At 50.8% G+C, this 18,110-nt stretch overlaps 2 protein-coding genes across 6 annotated transcripts; both read right to left on the bottom strand.

The window, feature by feature from the left end:
• Positions 1–110: 110 nt before the first annotated feature.
• Positions 111–4,495, bottom strand: tnnt1 (troponin T type 1 (skeletal, slow)). 2 transcript variants are annotated; one of them, XM_029253928.1, is made up of 14 exons: positions 4,446–4,495; positions 2,838–2,937; positions 2,739–2,752; positions 2,456–2,539; positions 2,283–2,309; positions 1,872–1,893; positions 1,687–1,747; positions 1,491–1,607; positions 1,326–1,403; positions 1,065–1,178; positions 844–953; positions 630–720; positions 358–398; positions 111–228 (listed from the first exon to the last, which is right to left on the bottom strand). In XM_029253928.1, exons 2-14 carry the CDS (start codon positions 2,858–2,860, stop codon positions 183–185), a joined length of 828 nt encoding a protein of 275 aa, XP_029109761.1. In that variant the 5' UTR covers positions 2,861–2,937; positions 4,446–4,495; the 3' UTR covers positions 111–182. The 2 variants fall into 2 exon arrangements, with proteins under 2 accessions (XP_029109761.1, XP_029109760.1); XM_029253927.1 differs by having other exon boundaries at positions 2,283–2,312.
• Positions 4,496–5,133: 638 nt separating this feature from the next.
• On the bottom strand, positions 5,134–8,386 carry pih1d1 (PIH1 domain containing 1). 4 transcript variants are annotated; one of them, XM_029253925.1, is made up of 11 exons: positions 8,313–8,386; positions 7,808–7,892; positions 7,573–7,630; positions 6,865–7,053; positions 6,578–6,639; positions 6,407–6,488; positions 6,204–6,300; positions 5,993–6,025; positions 5,708–5,786; positions 5,438–5,581; positions 5,134–5,219 (listed from the first exon to the last, which is right to left on the bottom strand). In XM_029253925.1, exons 2-11 carry the CDS (start codon positions 7,886–7,888, stop codon positions 5,184–5,186), a joined length of 861 nt encoding a protein of 286 aa, XP_029109758.1. In that variant the 5' UTR covers positions 7,889–7,892; positions 8,313–8,386; the 3' UTR covers positions 5,134–5,183. The 4 variants fall into 4 exon arrangements, with proteins under 4 accessions (XP_029109758.1, XP_029109756.1, XP_029109755.1 ...); XM_029253923.1 differs by having other exon boundaries at positions 7,808–7,890; positions 8,293–8,317; XM_029253922.1 differs by lacking the exon at positions 8,313–8,386 and adding an exon at positions 8,090–8,252 and having other exon boundaries at positions 7,808–7,890.
• Positions 8,387–18,110: the final 9,724 nt, after the last annotated feature.

The following is an 18,110-nucleotide window of genomic DNA, read 5'->3' on the forward strand; positions in this document are numbered from 1 at the left end:
GAACACAGCACTGAGCTGTTGACCTCTCTCTCACAGACACACACACAGAGAAAGCGTTACTATGAACGGATCACTTTTATTTCCCAGTGCTGTACACTGACAGTGGGGGAGGTGTCCTCTGTAAGGAGACTGGACGTGTCCATCAGCCGGCCATCGGCGCACCGCACATCTGTACCACGGTGCTACTTCCAGCGCCCCCCCACTTTGCCTTTACCGTGAACCTTTTTGCTGCAGGAGGAGAGAGGAGGGAGCAGTGAACACACGTGTGAGCACACACACAGCACACACTGCCCAGTGTGACGCACGCTTCACAAATGGGCTACGACACACAAAGAGCGACACACTGGAGGTTCTTACAACTTCTGGGCGTGAGAAATTCGGTTGAGCAGAACGACGATCTGAAAAGGCAAACAAGGGCAACTTCTTAATTATCATCGTCGTCATCATTATTGTTCTTATTCCTACATCACATTGCAGTGGACGGGGGGGGGGGGGGGGGGCAGCTACAGAGAGTGAATGAGAGAGAGTGAGAAACCCAAACCCAGCTCAACCCAACCCAACCCTATCCCTAACTAACTCAAACTCGAACCCGAAGCACACGACACAAAGAGCTGCTCTTTCTCTCCCACCTCGTACTTCTGCTTCTTCATCACATCCATGAAGTCAAACTTGTCCGACTCGAGCTGGTAGATCCAGTTCCACATCTCCTGGGCGCGAGCCCTGCGGCCGAGGTGGGCAGGACAGGACAAGACAGGACAGGACAGGACAGGTGTGAGCGAGGGACGGAGGTGGGACTGCAGGGGACGCCGCGCCGCGACGCCGGAACGACACGTCACGCCTCACCTCAGGCCGTCCTCACGCAGGTTCTCGATGGCCAGCGGGGAGCGCCGCTCCACCAGGGTCTTCCTCTTGATCTCACGGCCCGTGAGGCGCTTGCCCCTGCGCTGCTCGGCCTGGGGGCGAGAGGCGCGGCTCACGTTCACTCGGCCCACGACCCACGACCCCCGCCCCTCTGCGGTTAAGGACATGGGAAATGGTCGGATCACCGGCAGCGGAACTCGAACCTTGGCCAGGAAGCCGCCGAAGTTGGCGCCCATGTTGGAGAGCACCTTCTTCTTCTTGGCCTCGTCGTCCGCTCGCTTCTTGGCCTCCTCGTCCTCCTTCCTCTGGCGCTCCTCCTGGGGGGGGGCAAGCACACGGGCGTCAGGCCCCGCCCACACCGGCCGATGCTCGAACCCGAGCTCAGCATCAGAGGCACCGTTGGCGCGGTGGGCGGGGCTTCGCGCACCGCAGGCGGAGGAAGCGAGGGAAAGGTCCATTCTCACCGCGATCCTCGTCTGTCGGTCTCGCTCCTTCTCGGCTCGAACCCGCTGCTGCTCCGCGCGCTCCGACCGGCGCCTCTCCTGCAGGACGGAGGAAGGACACCCGTCAGTCCAAGGGCTCAGAAGACAGCCGCGCTGGCCAACGGGAGGGTGTGGGGACAGACTCACGATTCTCTCCTTCAGTGCGATGAGCTCCTCCTCCTCCTTCTTTCTCTGCTCAAAGTGGACGTCGATGAGGGTCTGCAGCTCCAGCAGGTCCTTCTCCATCCTCTTCCTGTGGATGTCCTGCATACGGAGGAGATGCGTGTCTCAGGACAGCTCACGCTGCCTCTGGTGGACGCACAAGGGTTGCGGAGACACTCACATCAAAGTCCACTCTCTCGCCCTCGGGGATCTTGGGTGGGGCGAGCTGGGGGACCAGAGGCCTGCAGAAGGGACCGGGCCGGCAGGGGACGTCAGCGCACTCTGTGTGTGTGTGTGTGTGTGTGTGTGTGTGTGTGAGATACTCCATCCATTGGGGCCCACTAGGAGACATCAGCATGGACTTACTTGGGTCTGGGGCGCTCCTCCTCTGGGGGAAGAGAGACAGAATGGGGGCATTAGCTCCTGAAAGTGCCCTCGCTCACCCTGCTCTCTCACCACCACCTGTCCCACTAGGGGACTCGTCTTCATCCCTGCCGTGAAGAGTCTTGAACTCTCTGTCAAATGTGGCGTTAGCCTCTGCGTTACCATGGAAACGGTGCGCCATCATGTAAACAACTCTTAAATGGAGTAGCTGAACGGATTGTCTTGTGTCCAACATTTGTCTGCAAGGGGACAGAGCATTTCGAGGGACAAGTGGGAGGGTGGGGGGCAGAGGCAGCGAGGTATGAACTTCACTTTGTTTTACCGTAATAATGTGCGGGAACATTTGCAGAAAGACCGATAAATGACACACGGCGGGTCTACACATCCCCGTACCTGCGTACTCCGTGTCCTCGGACCGCTCTGCTTCTCGGCGTCACCACAGCACCGTCCGGCGGAGGGGGGCAAGAGCACAGGGACAGCTGTGAGTCAGGGACTGTGACACAGTGGACAGGACTGCGCTGGGGAGTGCTGTCAATGGGCCAAACCTGTACTCTAGCGAGACTCACCGAAGCCCTCACCCCTTCCTTCCTCTTCCTGCTCGGGTTCAGGTTCGGGTTCAGGTTCAGGCTCCTCTTCCTCCTGCTCCTCCTCTACATGCCACACAAGCAGTGAGAGAGACAGAGAGAGACAGAGAGAGCTGCAGACCCCCCTGGAGAGCAGTCCTGTGGCTCAACTGAAAGGACACCTTCAGAGCGGCTTGGGACAGCAGGGTTCACGCACTGGGATTCACACACACACTCGGATTCACGCACACGCACTCTCGGGTGGGTCAGCAGGCCCCTCACTCACCCTCCGCTTGATCCCTGTAAGGAGAGAGAGAGACACACGTGAGCTGGACGTCCTTCGCTAGGAGACCCTGTCCAACACACAGCGATGGAGAGTACTTACTCATAGTCCTCAGTGTCAGACATGGTTGCCCCGCAGAGACAAGGAGGACAGGAGCTGAAAGACGTGCTCAACAGAGGGACACTGGGGGACACGGCGGTGGCTGAAGGGAAGGACACAGGAGAAACACATTATATCGTTGTCTCCGCCCACATCCCCGTGTCCCCTGGATCGCAGGACTCCGATCGACTGCGTCCAACGTGTCTCGACCCCCGCGGACGCGGTCCCCGTTTCCGCACAGAACAGACCGAGTCCAGTCCATCCGTCCCATGATGCTCTGCTCCGGGGTGTCCAGCCCCTCCTGGGAGTCCCCGCTGTTTCCCAGTAGGGAACAATTTATAGGCCGTCTGTCAGCGCTGCTCCCGTTGACATAAGACACGCACACACACCCCCCACCCCCCATCAGGAACCGACAGCGTCACAGCGTTCCTTTCAACAGCCCATCCATCTGCCCCCTCAGCCTGGGGTGGGGTTAACCATGGCGACAGCCGGAGGGGTGTGTCCTTCATCGGCTTTTGCATCTATTTTCTTTTGTCCAAAGAAACTAACGCTGGTTTACCCATTTACACCACAGTAAACTGATCAAGGGTACTGCAGCAGGAGGTGGGATCTGAACCAGGCTCCTTCCAGTGCAAGGCAGGTGCTCTAAGCAGTGCGCCTCCTGCTGGCCCAAATCATTGACCATCCAGCAGACTTCAGCGAGTGCAGCGCAGCGCAGCCGCGTCACACCCGCGTCACCTGACCTCGTGCTCATCAGTCCTACCATATCAAACCCCATCGATCCGTATTGATTCCTATCGGTCCCTATCAATCTGTACTCATCCCTATTGGTCCCTATTCATATCATACTTATACCTGTAAGGCCCTACTACCCATATTCATGCTGATCGGTCCTTATCGATCCCTAATAATTGCTATGGGTCCCTATCAATCCCTACTCATTCTCATAGGAAATTATCGATCAAAACTCGCCCCTGTTGGTCCCTATCGACCCCTACTGATTCCGATCCGTGCCTATCGATTCCCGCTCATCCCTATTGGTTTCATTGATCTATACTGCTCCCTCTTGGTCTCTATCAATCGCTAATGATCTCGCAGGTGGAACAAAGGCGGCAAAGCGTGACCTTTGGCGGGGGAGGTCACATATTAACACTGGGATTGTCCATAGCTAATTTTAGCCAAGGACAACAAGGCGGTGGTGCGCTCTTGTTACCTCTCACTGCAGGTGTTTATTAATAGCATTGTGCAGCATGCAGGGATCTGTGCCCGCAGACACTGACGATCTTTTTCTCTCTCACACACACACACCTGCTGGGCCTGATATCAGCTCACTGAAATGTGTGCTGGCAGCGGGTGTGAAGGCAGCAGGGCCTCAGTGCCAGTGCAGACAGCTGACGTGCATCGGACACGGATGTGCACAGCGACACGCACACGACACAGAGAAGACAGAAAGGCGAGGGAACAGCAGACAGACAGACAGACAGACACACAAGACCAGAAAAGCACATCTGACCACACAACCAGAGAAAGAGTATCTCAAAGCAGAGACACACACATACACACAGTCCCTTGGGCAATGAGAAGGGACGTGAGGACAAGCTCTTGACCTACCTTGACCACAGAGTGGACTCAGCGGCAACAGGGGAGGCGAGACGCGCTCACAGCACAATGACGACTGTTGCGGCAACGAGGCCTTTATAGGGCAGAGAAGGCATGTGTGTGCAGGGGGTCCTTACCAGAGATGGAGAGAGAGAGAGAGCGAGCGAGCGAGGGGCCACGGGGGGGATTAGGGGGGAATTTTGGGAGGAAGATGACAGACTGCATTGTAATAAGAGAAAGGGATTAAGGGAGAGATGTTGACTTCACTGCTGAAACAGGAGAGGGGGGACAGGTGAAGGAACCCAGAGACGGGGACTAAATAAACCCATCTGTCCACCTCTCGGTCCACTCACAGTGAACCCCGTCCCTAACATGCTCACACAGCTGCACGTGCTGGCGGCAGCATTGTTACTAGACCGTTGATGCTACGGCGAGCCACCGGATCGGACCTGGACACTCAGAAAATTTGCTAGACTGCTCATGGGCAGAGACCGACGCTCGGGTGGTCGATCAAGTTTTTAGCAAAGTTGATGAGATGGACCATAGAGCAGGTGGGGCTAAGAGCTGCTCGACACGCCTCCCGCGCTTGGAAGGAGGAGCTTAAGGATGGAACTAGAGAATTGACACTAAACAGAACTTGTCCGTCGGGCTGTGGATGAGGAAGAGCAAGAGGGAGAAAAGGACCACTTGAGCCGCACTGTACAAAAAGATCTTTATTGGGAGAAAAGAATCCGCACATGTCGCTGTGCGTCACAGACGTGTCACTCGCATAGTCACCGTGAGCACCTGGGGGGAGGGGTGGTGGGGACAGAGAAAGAGAGAGTGTATGAGGTGTTGTTCCCAAGCGTCCAGCTGACACATTTACATCAACGGTCGCCAGAGCTACTTGCTGTGCACAAACAGAGCAGCCCAACAAGCGAACGTGCTAGAATCTCCCCTCCCTCCCGATACACTGGAAGCCTGCAGGAATCCCACTCCCGAAGCCGAGCTGTGGCACGACGCACCTCTGTGGTCACGTTGAACTGAGCCGAGCTCTTCTCCGGGTCCACGCAGAGGGGGAAGAAGCAGTCCAGGTGGAACAGGGAGGGGCGAGCGGTCAGCACCAACCTGTCCTCACCCAGGTCCAGAACCAGGGACCGAGACGACCGCTGCGGCACACAAGGAGGCGGAGGGAGCGTGCCTGAGGACCACGTGTGCAACCCACTGAGACCGGAGCTCCGTATCAGGGAGAACGGCACATGCACCGCCCTCCGTGGAAGAAGCTAGGAACTCACCACCCCTGGAAGCTGAATCTCTGCAATGAGGTGCTCTGGCTCACCAGCAGGGGGCTCCACCAGCAGACAGAACTCTGGCCTGGAGAGGCAGCCACATGTTAGCCACAAAAGCAGCAGATCCAAATCCAGAAAGTGTGTTGATAGAAAGGGGACTGTAACCCGTCGAGCGAACCGCGTACGCGTAGCAGCGCGCGTCGCCATGACTACACAGGTCTCCGGACGACAGAGGTGTCGAGACAAACGGAGGCGAAGAGGAAACGAAAGAGGAGATGAGCTGCGTCGTACCGTTGGGCTGCAGGTGGCGCTGCGAGCTGCTCTCTATGAACAGGATGGGGGGGGGGGGGGGACAAAAAAAAAAAAAAAAACAGCTTGTTGACTGAGTCCAGCTGTCTGAGAGAGGCAGACACACGACTGCAGACTGACTACACGGAGAGCAACACATCATGGCTCAACTTTCCCCAGAAGGCCAGCTGACAGGACCAGGAAAGGCTCTTACCCCGGACTGAGCTCCCGGATGATGGGCTTGCTTTGGGTCCGGATGTTCTGGTTGTTGACGGAACCAAGAAACTTGCGGTTCTTCAGCATCTTCCACTCTGAAACGCAGAGAAAGGACAGGAGGACCACAGTCCCATTTGCACTTGCAGATTTCACACAGCCCCGCGTGTCCGCAAAGGCGTCCTGTCCGACCGCTGACCGCACCTCGACTGAGCTCCAGGCTGTACTTGTTCTCGAGGCCCTCCAGAGACACGGCAACGACAAACTGCAGGAAAAGCTGCTCTCTCTGGAAAGACACCGGGAGAGAGAGAGGGACTGAAGAGGACAAAGGGGGACACAGGAGCGCAGAGACAGGAGATGCCGGCTGAAACACACCTGACATTTCTCCAAGAACTCACTGTTGATGACGACGTCGTAGGCTGTGCAGCCCTGGGAGTCTGAGACAAAACGAAAATGTCTGAGGTTGGAGACATTTGTACTGAGCCCATACCACATTTACACTGGACAGAAAAGTGTAAAAACCTGCACTCGTAAATGAGAGGGCGAAAGGTGAAGTCGCTCACTGGGAAACTTTAGCTTCTGTCACTTTAGAACAAATCTACTGGACTATAAACATCTATTGGTTTGTTTGTGTACTGAAGTGCCACCCGTCCCACTCTCACTGTTGTCCAGCTCAGCGTGAGGCTCGCCGAGGCTCATGGGAACTTTGTAGCCTGTGGGGTCGTCCGACTGGAGGAGATCCAGGAGCTCCTGCTTGGACAGGTGTGGGGGGGGTGGGATGGCAGGAGACTGACAGATGTTGACAAACACCTTCTGCTTGTCCGGAACGGAGAATGTCTTCACACAGAAACCTGGGAGGGGGGGCACAAGTGGGAACATGGTAGCTGGGGTAAAAATCAGGGTAAGCACAAATGACAGAAATCGGTGCGAGAACAGCATTTGATTTTGGTGAGAAAGACGGACAGAGGAACGAGTGACGTAACGAGGTAAAGCCTCACAGTGTGTGTGTGACAGTGTGTGTTCCACTGATTTATGGGTGAGTGACCCAGTGTAAGTAGTGTATCTAGCAGTGTAAGTCACCGTGGTGAATAAGGTGTGTGTGCTGATAGCACTACATAAGAGTTCATTGGAAGTCGCTTTGGAGGAAAGTGTCTGCTAAATAACTGTAAACGTAAAGCCGTCGGGCCACCATGCGGTCGCTTGTGTGCGCGTGTGTGTTTGAAAGAGACGTGCTGGGGAGAATGACTGCGATGAGCGAGTTATAGGTGGGGGTGAATTTCACTAGCAGGCTTTCTCACACACTCTCACACGCACACACGCGCAGAGCGTTCCAGGGAAATACATGCCACGCAGTCATTCTCGTGACATACCCGGCTCGGGTTTGATCACTCTGGAATCTGCGCCGCGGTTCTGCAGTCCTCCCATGGTCTTGGAGGGGGGGGAAGAGGTGGGGGAAGGAGGGGGGGCGTCACTCGGAGGTCCCGTGCCATCGCGTTCAGCGTGCGTCCTTCGGTCCGCAGGCCCTACGCTGCGCCACCAGGCGGGCGTCGCAGCGGACACACACAGTGACACACACACACACACACACACACACTCGACTCGTACCTGCATCACCAGCTGCTCGTAGAGCGCCTCCTGCTGCCTGCGCTCCAGCTCTGCGCTCACGAGGGACGAGTCGCGCTCCATGGCTGAGAACATTCACAGACACACACCAATTAATTATAAGTTACACAGTGGTTAAAAACATGCTCCGAGTCTGTGTGTGCGCCCGCTGTAGCCTCCTGCTGCACTTTTCCCAGTACAGCTTCTAGGTTTTACTCTTCACTATGGCACAGACTGTGAGTGACACACACAGAGTGACTGAGTATTTCAGCGGGTAAATCTTACGTGTGGACACTGACGGAGCAGCTCAGCACCTCCTGCACCTTTGGCTTTGCTTTGCGCGCGCACGTTATTTTGGCAACCTACCTACCAACGTGCAGCGCGACGACACTCGACTCGCACCGCCAGAAGTAAAGAGAAAAACGGAGCAAACAACAAAGTGACTGGACTGGAGTGGAGTGGAGTGCACTACCTACCTACCTACCTACCTCTCTCTCTCTCTCTCTCTCTCTCTCTCTCTCTCTCTCTCTCTCTCTCCGCGCCTCTTCCTCAAGTTCCTGTCTCTCCTCGAGGCACTTCTCGTCACTTCCGGCTGTCGGAGGGCTCTTCTTCTACGGAAATGTATCCCACCGCTCGCAGGAAAAGGAAGAGGAAGAGGAGAAGGAGGAGAGGCAGCGTGAGCGCCCTGGCCATTGCCATCATCGCCCCCTGGCGGCCCAACGTGCGTTCACGTCTTCTTCGGTGGTCCCGCCAGAGCGGGAGGCTCCACGGCGCCCCCTTCCGGCCCCAGTACGTCGCGCAACTCGTATTCCGGTGAGTTTAAAAGGCCGTGATGGAACCGGGCGGGCGAGCGGGCTTCCCTCTTCCGTGTCTTTTTTTTTTTTTAAAAAAAAAAAAAGCAAGATTTTTTTATTTTGAACAAATCACACACAATACCAGAACATTAATTCAGAACAGTCAACCTAGCCAGGGGGAAATTTTTTTTTTTTTTTTAAAAAAAAAAAAAAAAAGGAAATTATAAAACACTCCAATAACCAAATATTACATCAAGACCTTAAAAATATCACAAGAAGAAACAGTCTTAATAGCCTTCTTATTATCACATTCCTTGACAGTGTCAATGTACTGCTTAACTTCAAGAAAAACAGAAAATATAGGCTTTTTATTAGCAAATTTTGACCTGTGTATATGACATTTAGCCAAAAATGATTAATAAATTAATGATGTAAGCCTGTTTCTCTGTGTGCTTATCAAAACGGAAGAACCCAAACAGTACACATTCATAATACAAAGCAAAATCCTTACACAGTTTATCAATAAAAAATTTTGAGACATCTCTCCATAGCTGTTTGGTATAACGGCAGTGCCAAAAGAAGTCAGGCACCGTCTCTGGGCGAAGGCTACAAAAAGAACAATTTACATCAGTCCCATCCTTGAATTTTCTAAGAAAATGCTTGACAGGATAGAATTTGTGTATAATCCTGAAACAGATTTCCCTAACCTTGTTGGTTAAGAAATATTTGTGAGTCAACAGCCAAACTTTCTCCCATGGGACCTTGTCAACAAAGGAGTTCCAATAAGCAGTGACATAAGGTAAGGTGGCAACTTCATTCCGAAACAAAGACCGAACCGCTCTGTTATTATTTCTGAGAGACTGCGAAAAACAGATCTTTCCACATGGAGTATCAACTGGGTTCGCTACAGAAACAACAGCGGGGTAAGAGACACCTCCAAGCAGAGTCACAGAACCATTAGGAATAGCCCGCATTACCAGGCCAAACTCTTCCCTTGTGACATGAAATCCAAAACATGATATAAAGTCAGTGTAACTCATGAGAACTCCTCGTGAGGTCATCAGCTGGCCCACTAGAAGGATATTTCTCTCAAACCAACTCCTTAAAAAGATACTCCTACCCTTATACAGGATCTCACCATTGTTCCAAATATAGTACTGGTGTGGAGAAAAGTTGTGCTTGTAAATTAGTTTCCAAGCCAACAGCGCCTGTTTGCGAAAGGCTGACAATTTAACAGGTAACTTCTCTACGTTATAATTGCACATCAGAAGGAAGGAGAGACTGCCGAGTTGGTCAAAAACAAACTTCGGAATGAAATTCCAGATGGAGGCATCATGTCTCAGAAATTACCTCATCCAGTTAATTTTAAGAGTCTTATTCAAACTGCAAAGTCCAAGAAATCAAGCCCACCGTTCTTACATGAGTTGACAACCACAGACTTCCGGATATAGTGGACACGATTTCTCCATAAGAAATCGAAGAGCATCCGGTCTATTGTTTTAGCAGTTTTGCTGTCTAAATGTACCGAAGAGGCAACGTAAGTGAGCCTAGAAATACCTTCTGCTTTAGACAGAAGAACCCGCCCTATTCTGTCCTCAGTGTGTGTCTAACGCAAATCGACAGATAGCTAACGAGCTTCCAGAGAAAGTCAGAGGCTGGAGTAAAGTTGAATGCCTTTACTGTTGTCTTCCTTCTCATGAAAGTAGTCTTTTTTGTAAAAAAGCGATGCTTTCCAAGGCACAAACAAGGAGGGAAGGCGCTGGAGCCGCAAGTGACCGCACAGCACGCATCGACTGAAAACACTTCCCGATTCTTAAACCATATCTATGCCTGTGTCACATGGCACATCCATCCAATAATGTAACAGTACGAAATAACGTAAAGAATAACGTTACTCTCCCAAATGACCGCTAGGTGGCAGAAACCCAAAACAAATCTAAAAATATCTCACAGAACAGTACACTCCCCGCCTGGTATTAAATAAATACCACTATCTAGAACAAGGGGAATAAAGGTTAGTCTGTTGCTTCAGCACTCCTGAGTAGGACTGTCTCAGAGACAGGCCTCAGAAAGGTCTTAGCTGACCCAGATCTTGCGACCTTGAGTTCCACCTTTCTGACCTTCCCATCCTGGTCGGGGAAGGTTCTTGTCACCAAGGCCATGGGCCACTCATTCCGCTTTGCCTGGCTATCCTTAAGCAGGACCAAGTCGCCGTCTTTAAGATTAGGCCGTGCATCCTGCCACTTGGCCCGGCTTTGCAGAGTCGGAAGGTACTCGCGCCTCCATCTGCTCCAAAAGGTGTTAGCTAAATGTTGCACCTGCCTCCACTGTTGACGGTGGAGATCTTTGGCGTCAAAGTGCCCTCCTGATGTTGGGCTGATCAGGATCGGTAAGAAGTAACTGCAACTCCTTGCAGGCGCCTGTAAAGTTGGTTCCACAGTCAGAACGGATTTGTTTAGCAGGTCCCCGCAAGGCAAAGAATCGTCGCAAGGCGTTGATGAAACTTGAAGTATCCATCGCCTCAATGAGCTCTATGTGCACCGCACGGATGCTCATACAGGTAAAGAGTACTGCCCAGCGCTTGCTATTGGCCTGTCCTCCACGAGTTCGCCTTGTGGTAACAGTCCATGGGCCAAACACGTCAATACCCACATAGGTGAATGGTGGCTCTGTGCTCAGGCGATCAGGCGGTAAGTCTGCCATCTTCTGTGCAGTCATTCTTCCACGAAGCTTGTTACACATGATACATTTATGTACGATATTGTTGATGCACTTCATGGCTCCGATAATCCAAAATCCTGCTGCGCACACAGACCCTTCTGTGAAGACACGACCTTGGTGCTTAACCTTCTCATGGTAATGCCTCGCAAGCAGTCTGGCAATGTGACTGTGGCCAGGAATGATGAGAGGGAATTTCTCGCTTCTGTCAAATGCTGATTGACTGAGCCTACCCCCAAGTCTTAGAAGACCTTCTTCATCCACACAAGGGTTCAACTTCCTCAGTGGGCTGTCTTTTGGGATGTTCTTTCCCTCAACCAGGCAGGTGAACTCGTTATTATACGTCTCTCTTTGCACACACCTGATGATCAGAGTTTCTGCCTTTGCCAGCTCTTCGGCTGTGGGAGGTCTTTTACACTGATGCCAACCATTGCATGTCTCATGCTTAGCTTCTCCCGCATTTCTTTTGGACTGAATGATATGCGACAAGAAAGCTATAGCTCTTACCAGAGACTTCCAGGAAGAAAATCGCTCAAAGCGATGGGATCCTAGATCAGGTGGAGAAACAGTTGTGAGATGAGAACGAACCTCAGTGTCAGAATCTGGGTTAACTAGTTCATACGACTCCTCCTTTAAGGTGGATACTCCTGCAGGAAGAGAAAGGAATGGGGATCCTGTGAGCCATGTTGAGGTAGCTATCTCAGCTGTGGACAGAGATTGAGTTGCCTGGTCTGCTGGGTTCTGAGTGCTACAGACGTAGCGCCACTGATCGGGCTTGGTGAACCTCAGGATGCACTGTACTCTGTTGCAAACATACACGTAGAACCGTCTGGTCCTGTTATATATATATATCCCAAAACAACCTTGCTGTCTGTGTAGAACTGCAAGGTATCGAGGCTAATGTCCAACTCACTCTGAATCAGCTCTGCCATTTCCACTGCCAACACAGCAGCTCCAAGCTCCAGTCGTGGGATGGTGTGCACGGACAGAGGTGCAAGTTTCGTTTTCCCCAAAACGAATCCCACGTGGCACTTTCCGTCACCGCCAATCACCTTGAGGTAAGCCACAGCGGCAATGGCCTTCACAGAGGCATCTGAGAAAACGTGCAGCTCTTTTCTTTGAGCAGTGGCAAACGTTACATTGGTGTAGCGTCTTGGTATCTTGAACTTACTCAGATCTTGCAAGGAGTCTGTCCATATTCTCCATTCTGCTTCCTTGTCCTCTGGCAGAGGGCTATCCCAGTCAAGAGCTTCGCTGTTGGTGAGCTCTCGCAGCAGGAACTTCCCTCGGATGACAACTGGTGCGACAAATCCGAGAGGGTCAAACAGGCTGTCAACTGTGGCTAAGACACCCCTACGGGTGAAAGGTTTCTCTGCTGGCACCACTCTGAAGGTGAAAACATCCTGTTTGAGGTCCCAGCTTAACCCTAAGCTGCGTTGGATGAGAGATGAGTTGTCATCAAAGTCTACGTTCTGCAGGTCCCTTGCATGGTCGTCTGGATGGAAGGCCTTCAGGACATCAGGGTGGTTTGATGCTATCTTATGAAGCCGCAAATTGGAGATAGCAAGCATGTCCTGTGCTCTTTTCAGGAGGTCGATAGCGTCGGCCGCTGTTGGGAGTGACTTGAGACCATCGTCGACGTAGAAGTTACGTTCCACAAAATCTTTGACATCCATACCGTACTCATTTGCTCCATGCTGAGCTGCTCGACGAAGACCATAGATGGCTACGGCTGGAGATGGGCTGTTGCCGAATACATGAACTTTCATTCGGTACTCGACAATCTCTTTGCTGAGGTCGTTGTCCTTGAACCACAAAAACCGAAGAAAGTCTCTGTGATCTTCCCTGATGATAAAACTGTGAAACATCTGCTCAATGTCCCCTATCACAGCCACTGCCTCTTTTCGGAAGCGCAGCAAGACTCCCAGTAGGCTGTTGTTGAGATCTGGCCCAGTAAGTAGCACGTCATTCAGACAGACGCCACAATGCTGTGCACTGGAGTCAAAGACAACTCTGATCTGACTTGGCTTGCGAGGATGGTACACGCCAAAGATGGGTAAGTACCATCGTTCCTCTCCCTCAAGCAGTGGTGGAGCTAGCTCGGCTTGATCGTGATCGAAGATCTTGTGCATGAAGTTCACAAAGTGAGCTTTCATCTCAGGTTTTTTCTCTAAGATACGACAAAGAGATTTGAGGCGAGTAAGAGCTTGGTCCCGATTGTTTGGGAGCCGCTGCCGAGGGGATCGAAAAGGAAGTGGTGCCACCCAGCTATTGGTATCGTCCATAAACATCTCTTTGGCCATGACCTGTAGAAAGCATCTATCTTCAATGGAGAGACCAACTTTGTTATCGTCCTTGGTTCTCCGAAAGATCATACTGCCAAGGTTGCAGTCCTCAAGCATTGCAGTGTCATGTGCAAGTCCATGCAAAGGGTTGCAATGCTGGGCCTCGACGTCAAAGCTCTCCTTAACCTGGAGGTGATTAGGACATGGAATAAAAAAAGATGGACGTCCGTTTTCCAGAATGTTGGTCCGGAAAGAAGCTACAGGACCTGGCTTGTGTGCTGAGCCCAGGCAAACATTGCCTATAACTACCCAACCAAAGTCTAATCTCTGAGCATAGGGCGCGTTGTTTGGACCATTGCGTTGCTCTCTGACTTTGTGAACCTGCAGGATGTCACGCCCTAGAAGCAACAGCATCTGGGCTTCTGGATCTAGCTGTGGTATTCTGTGAGCAATGGGCTTAAGATGACTGTGGTGCTGTGCGACTTCTGGAGTCGGTATCTCTGACCGATCGTCTGGCATGTGATTGCACTCAATGAGTGTGGGGAGCACGACACTTGTCTTACCATCCAATGATTCTGCCATGAATCCTGTGGCTCTCCTCCCAAATGTCTCGGTGATTCCTGAGCATGTGCGGAGAGTATATGGTGAGTGTGACCCACCGATTTGGAAGAGGTTAAAGAATTCAGATTTTGCCAATGATCTATTACGCTGGTCGTCCAGAATAACATAGACTTTAATGGCCTTTCCTTGGTGTCCAATAGGATAGATCTTCACCAAACAGATTTTAGAGCAAGATCTAGGCCCTTTAGCTTCATCACAGACCTCTGTGCACGTCGAGGTGACCACGGACTGAGAAGGCTCTTGTTCACCCTCCCCGCCATGCTCTGAGGAGGGGTCTGCTACATTCCACGGAGGCGGTCCAGGATGAAGCGCAGAAATGTGAGCGTCACTATCACATTCTTTACACTTTAAAGCTGCCTTACAGTTTTTAGCCAGGTGAGTAGTAGAAGAACAGCACCTGAAACAGATATTGTGTTCCTTAAGAAAGGTCTTGTGCTCTTCAAGTGGTTTGCTCCGAAAGCCTCTGCACTTTTTTAGAGGATGAGGTTTCTTGTGAATAGGACATTGTCTGTCGACGTCACTCAGCTTCCCACTTGAGCCATCTTGCTGAGAAGCCTGTTGATGTGATGCGACTTCAGTCTTGTGAGCAGAAACCTGAGTCTTGAAATATCCCGATCTCCTCTCTCCTCGTTCGCGTTTTGGTGATCCTGATGAAAACCTGTAGGAACTGTCTGGCGGAGTGGTAGAGACTGTTGAAAGAGTAAAGCTAGGGTCATTCCTTCTGCGTGCTTCACTACATACAAAGTTCGTGAAGAATGAAAATGGAGGAAATGAAACACTGTACTCTTTTTTGTATAATGAGCCTTGAACTAACCACCTCTCTCGAAGACCAGGTGGCAACTTTTCCACTATGGGGTTGACGCCCTTGGCGGTGTCTAGGTAGGAGAGCCCAGGCAAATAGCCTTAAGACTTAGCAGACTCTAGCTCCCTAAGCAGGTCTCCCAATTCCCTGAGCTTTAAGGGGTCCTTGTGACTGACTTTAGGAAAACTCTCTATCCTGTCAAAAAGAGCTCTTTCAATTACTTCAGGGGAACCATAGCACTCCTGTAGGCGTTCCCAGGCCATCTTCAATCCTGTAGAAGGGCTGGCAACATGCACGGAACGGACTCGCATTACATGCTCTGAAGACTGTGGGCCTAACCATTTTGTTAAGAGGTTGAGCTCCTCGCTAGCAGTTAAGTTTAGCCCTCCAATGGCGTTCCAGAATGAAGACCTCCATGCCCAATAATTTTCTAGTCGATCGTTGAACTTAATGAGACCAGAATTCACAAGCTCTCGGCGTACCAGGTAAGTTGCGATGTCACTCATACCAGTCCTGTCGTCCTGCAGCTGGAATGAGGTTCTGTTGAAAGAGGAAGGCTGCAAATGAGCAGAAGGGTACTGACGATTGGGATGGTGATGAACTGCAGGCGTTGGTCCTTCAGGTAGCTGTCCCCTGTGGTTGTCGTTGTCCCTCCTGATGTGTTGACGAGCCACTGGTGTTGACCTCTCAGGCTGCCTTGCTGCATGTTTAGGTAATGTGTGAGGAGCTCCGTTGTGATCGGGAGTCTGCTTCTGTGCACCTGATGTAGCTTCGGGTTTGGTGTTGGGCAAAGGAGATGGTGAAAATGGCTGAAGCGTTGGGGGTTCTGTATCACTATCAGATAGCTGGGAATGTTGTTTGACATAGTCGCGGGTACGCTGCATGGCAACACGAGCCATTGCATGGTAACTCCCGCCGTCCTCTCGACCCTCCATCTCTGCTGCTGCCTCAAAGACTTCAGCTTCTGCTACAGCTACTGCAACTTCCTTCTCCTGCGCCAGTGCTGACAGCTCGGCAGCTATGCGTGCTTCTCGGACTTTCAACTCCGCCTCGCGCTGAATGAAGGCTGCACGAGCGCGTGCAGCTTCAACTTTGGCGCGAGCTCTGACTGCAGCTAAGCTGGCTGAGGAAGATTCAGATGAAGTAGAACGTTGTGATTTTGTTTCATACACATTGTCCCGTCGTGAAATGCCCTCATCGGCAATGGACAATCGTTCCAGTTCGGCTACTGGGGTGTGCGACATCATGAGCTGCGTTTCCCTTGCCTTCCCGTTACTGCAGTGCCCGCTGTGAAGTCGCTTTTTTACTATTCTGTCCTCAGTGCGTGTCTAACGCAAATCGACAGATAGCTAACGAGCTTCCAGAGAAAGTCAGAGGCTGGAGTGTAAAGTTGAATGCCTTTACTGTTGTCTTCCTTCTCATGAAAGTACAGTCTTTTTTGTAAAAAAGCGATGCTTTCCAAGGCACAAACAAGGAGGGAAGGCGCTGGAGCCGCAAGTGACCGCACGGCACGCATCGACTGAAAACACTTCCCGATTCTTAAACCATATCTATGCCTGTGTCACATGGCACATCCATCCAATAATGTAACAGTACGAAGTAACGTAAAGAATAACGTTACTCTCCCAAATGACCGCTAGGTGGCAAAAACCCAAAACAAATCTAAAAATATCTCACAGAACAGTACACGCCCTTTTAAAGACAAGTCCCTCTGCAACCAAAGATTGAATCTGGTCCTTGTCTTCTCAATCATGGGGTAGAAGTTAAAAGCAATTCTGTCCAGTGGATCCTTAGTTATCCGAATCCCTAAATAATTCACCTTTTCTTTAACAGGGATGCCACTAATTGATGTTACAGGACAATCCTTCAAAGCAAGCAGTTCACATTTTTTAAGGTTAAGGCACAAACCCAAACCTTAGAAAACACTTCAATCGACTCAACAGCAGGTTGCACCTGCGAAACATCTCTCAAGAACAAAGCTGTATCATCTGCAAACTGACTTATAATAAGACTTCTCCCTGCAATAGAGATACCCTCCAAACTACTTAACCTAATAAAATGACAGAAGACTTGAGCGACCAGAAGGAAGAGGTACACAGAAACTGGGCACCCCTGCCTAATACCTCTTTTAAGTGCGAACCTTTGAGAGGTGCCATGACTCAACTTCACAGAGCTGTTACCATTCGTATAGAGGGCTTTCATCGCGCTACAAAAGTAATTACCGAACCCAAAACTACGTAAGCAATAAAAAATAAAGGGGTGCTCAACAGTATCAAAAGACTTGTAGAAATCCAAAAACAATATAAAGCTCTCATCAGCAACAAAATCAGAATAATCAATGAGGTCTAGGACCAATCTTATATTATTGAAAATATGCCTCTTACTAATAAACCCAAACTGATTTTCCTCAATAACTGAATCTAACACTTGCTTAAATCTTCTGGCAAATACTGTGGCAAAAATTTTATAATCATTGTTAAGTAAGCTAATTGGTCTCCAATTGTCAAGAAAGAGCAAGTCTTTTTTAGGCTTAGGAATTAAACAGATTACGCCTTGCATCATACTAGCGGGAAGAGCAGTCCTAGCAATGCTCTCTGAATAAACCTCAAACAAAAAGGAAGCAATTAACTCAGGAAAGAGCTTATAAAATTCAGCAGTGATCCCATCATTGCCTGGTGACTTATTATTTTTAAGGCATATAATGGCATCCATAATTTTACCCACAGTAATTGGAGAGTCACATACTAATGCTTCATCTTCACTAAGGCAAGTCAGGGTGCCGAGATATTTAGAAAAGGCTGCCAAGTCACCCTCACTAAACTTGGATTCGTACAATGTGGAGTAATAATTATAACAAAAGCTGGAAATCTCCTCTGGGTTACTGGTAACACTACCTCCACCGTTCAGCTGAAAAACAGAATTAAGTTCAGCTCGCGACTTCTCAAGCTTAAAACAATATGCAGACATTTGCTCCCCATGCTCCAGCCACTTCTGTCGAGACCTTACGAAAGCCCCCTCTGCTCTTGCTTTGTACACATCATCTAATTTGCTCTGTAGCTCAGCTAACCTTAACCTCTCCTCGTTCG

This window comes from Scleropages formosus, chromosome 8, assembly GCF_900964775.1.
Source record: "Scleropages formosus chromosome 8, fSclFor1.1, whole genome shotgun sequence".
Lineage (NCBI taxonomy): Eukaryota > Metazoa > Chordata > Actinopteri > Osteoglossiformes > Osteoglossidae > Scleropages > Scleropages formosus.

Bases quoted from the DNA above. Each gene is read 5' to 3' on its own strand.
- tnnt1 (XM_029253927.1), bottom strand. From the start codon at position 2,860: ATGTCTGACACTGAGGACTATGA. The intron at 1,894-2,282 runs GTACGGGGATGT...CTCTTCCCCCAG, and splicing joins CGAGGACACGGAGTACGCAG to AGGAGGAGCGCCCCAGACCC. The intron at 954-1,064 runs GTTCGAGTTCCG...TCTCGCCCCCAG, and splicing joins TCGGCGGCTTCCTGGCCAAG to GCCGAGCAGCGCAGGGGCAA.
- pih1d1 (XM_029253925.1), bottom strand. From the start codon at position 7,888: ATGGAGCGCGACTCGTCCCTCGTGAGCGCAGAGCTGGAGCGCAGGCAG. The intron at 5,787-5,992 runs GTACGACGCAGC...CTGCCTCTCCAG, and splicing joins GCGCCACCTGCAGCCCAACG to GCCAGAGTTCTGTCTGCTGG. The intron at 5,220-5,437 runs GTGCGTCGTGCC...CCCTCCCCCCAG, and splicing joins AGTTCAACGTGACCACAGAG to GTGCTCACGGTGACTATGCG.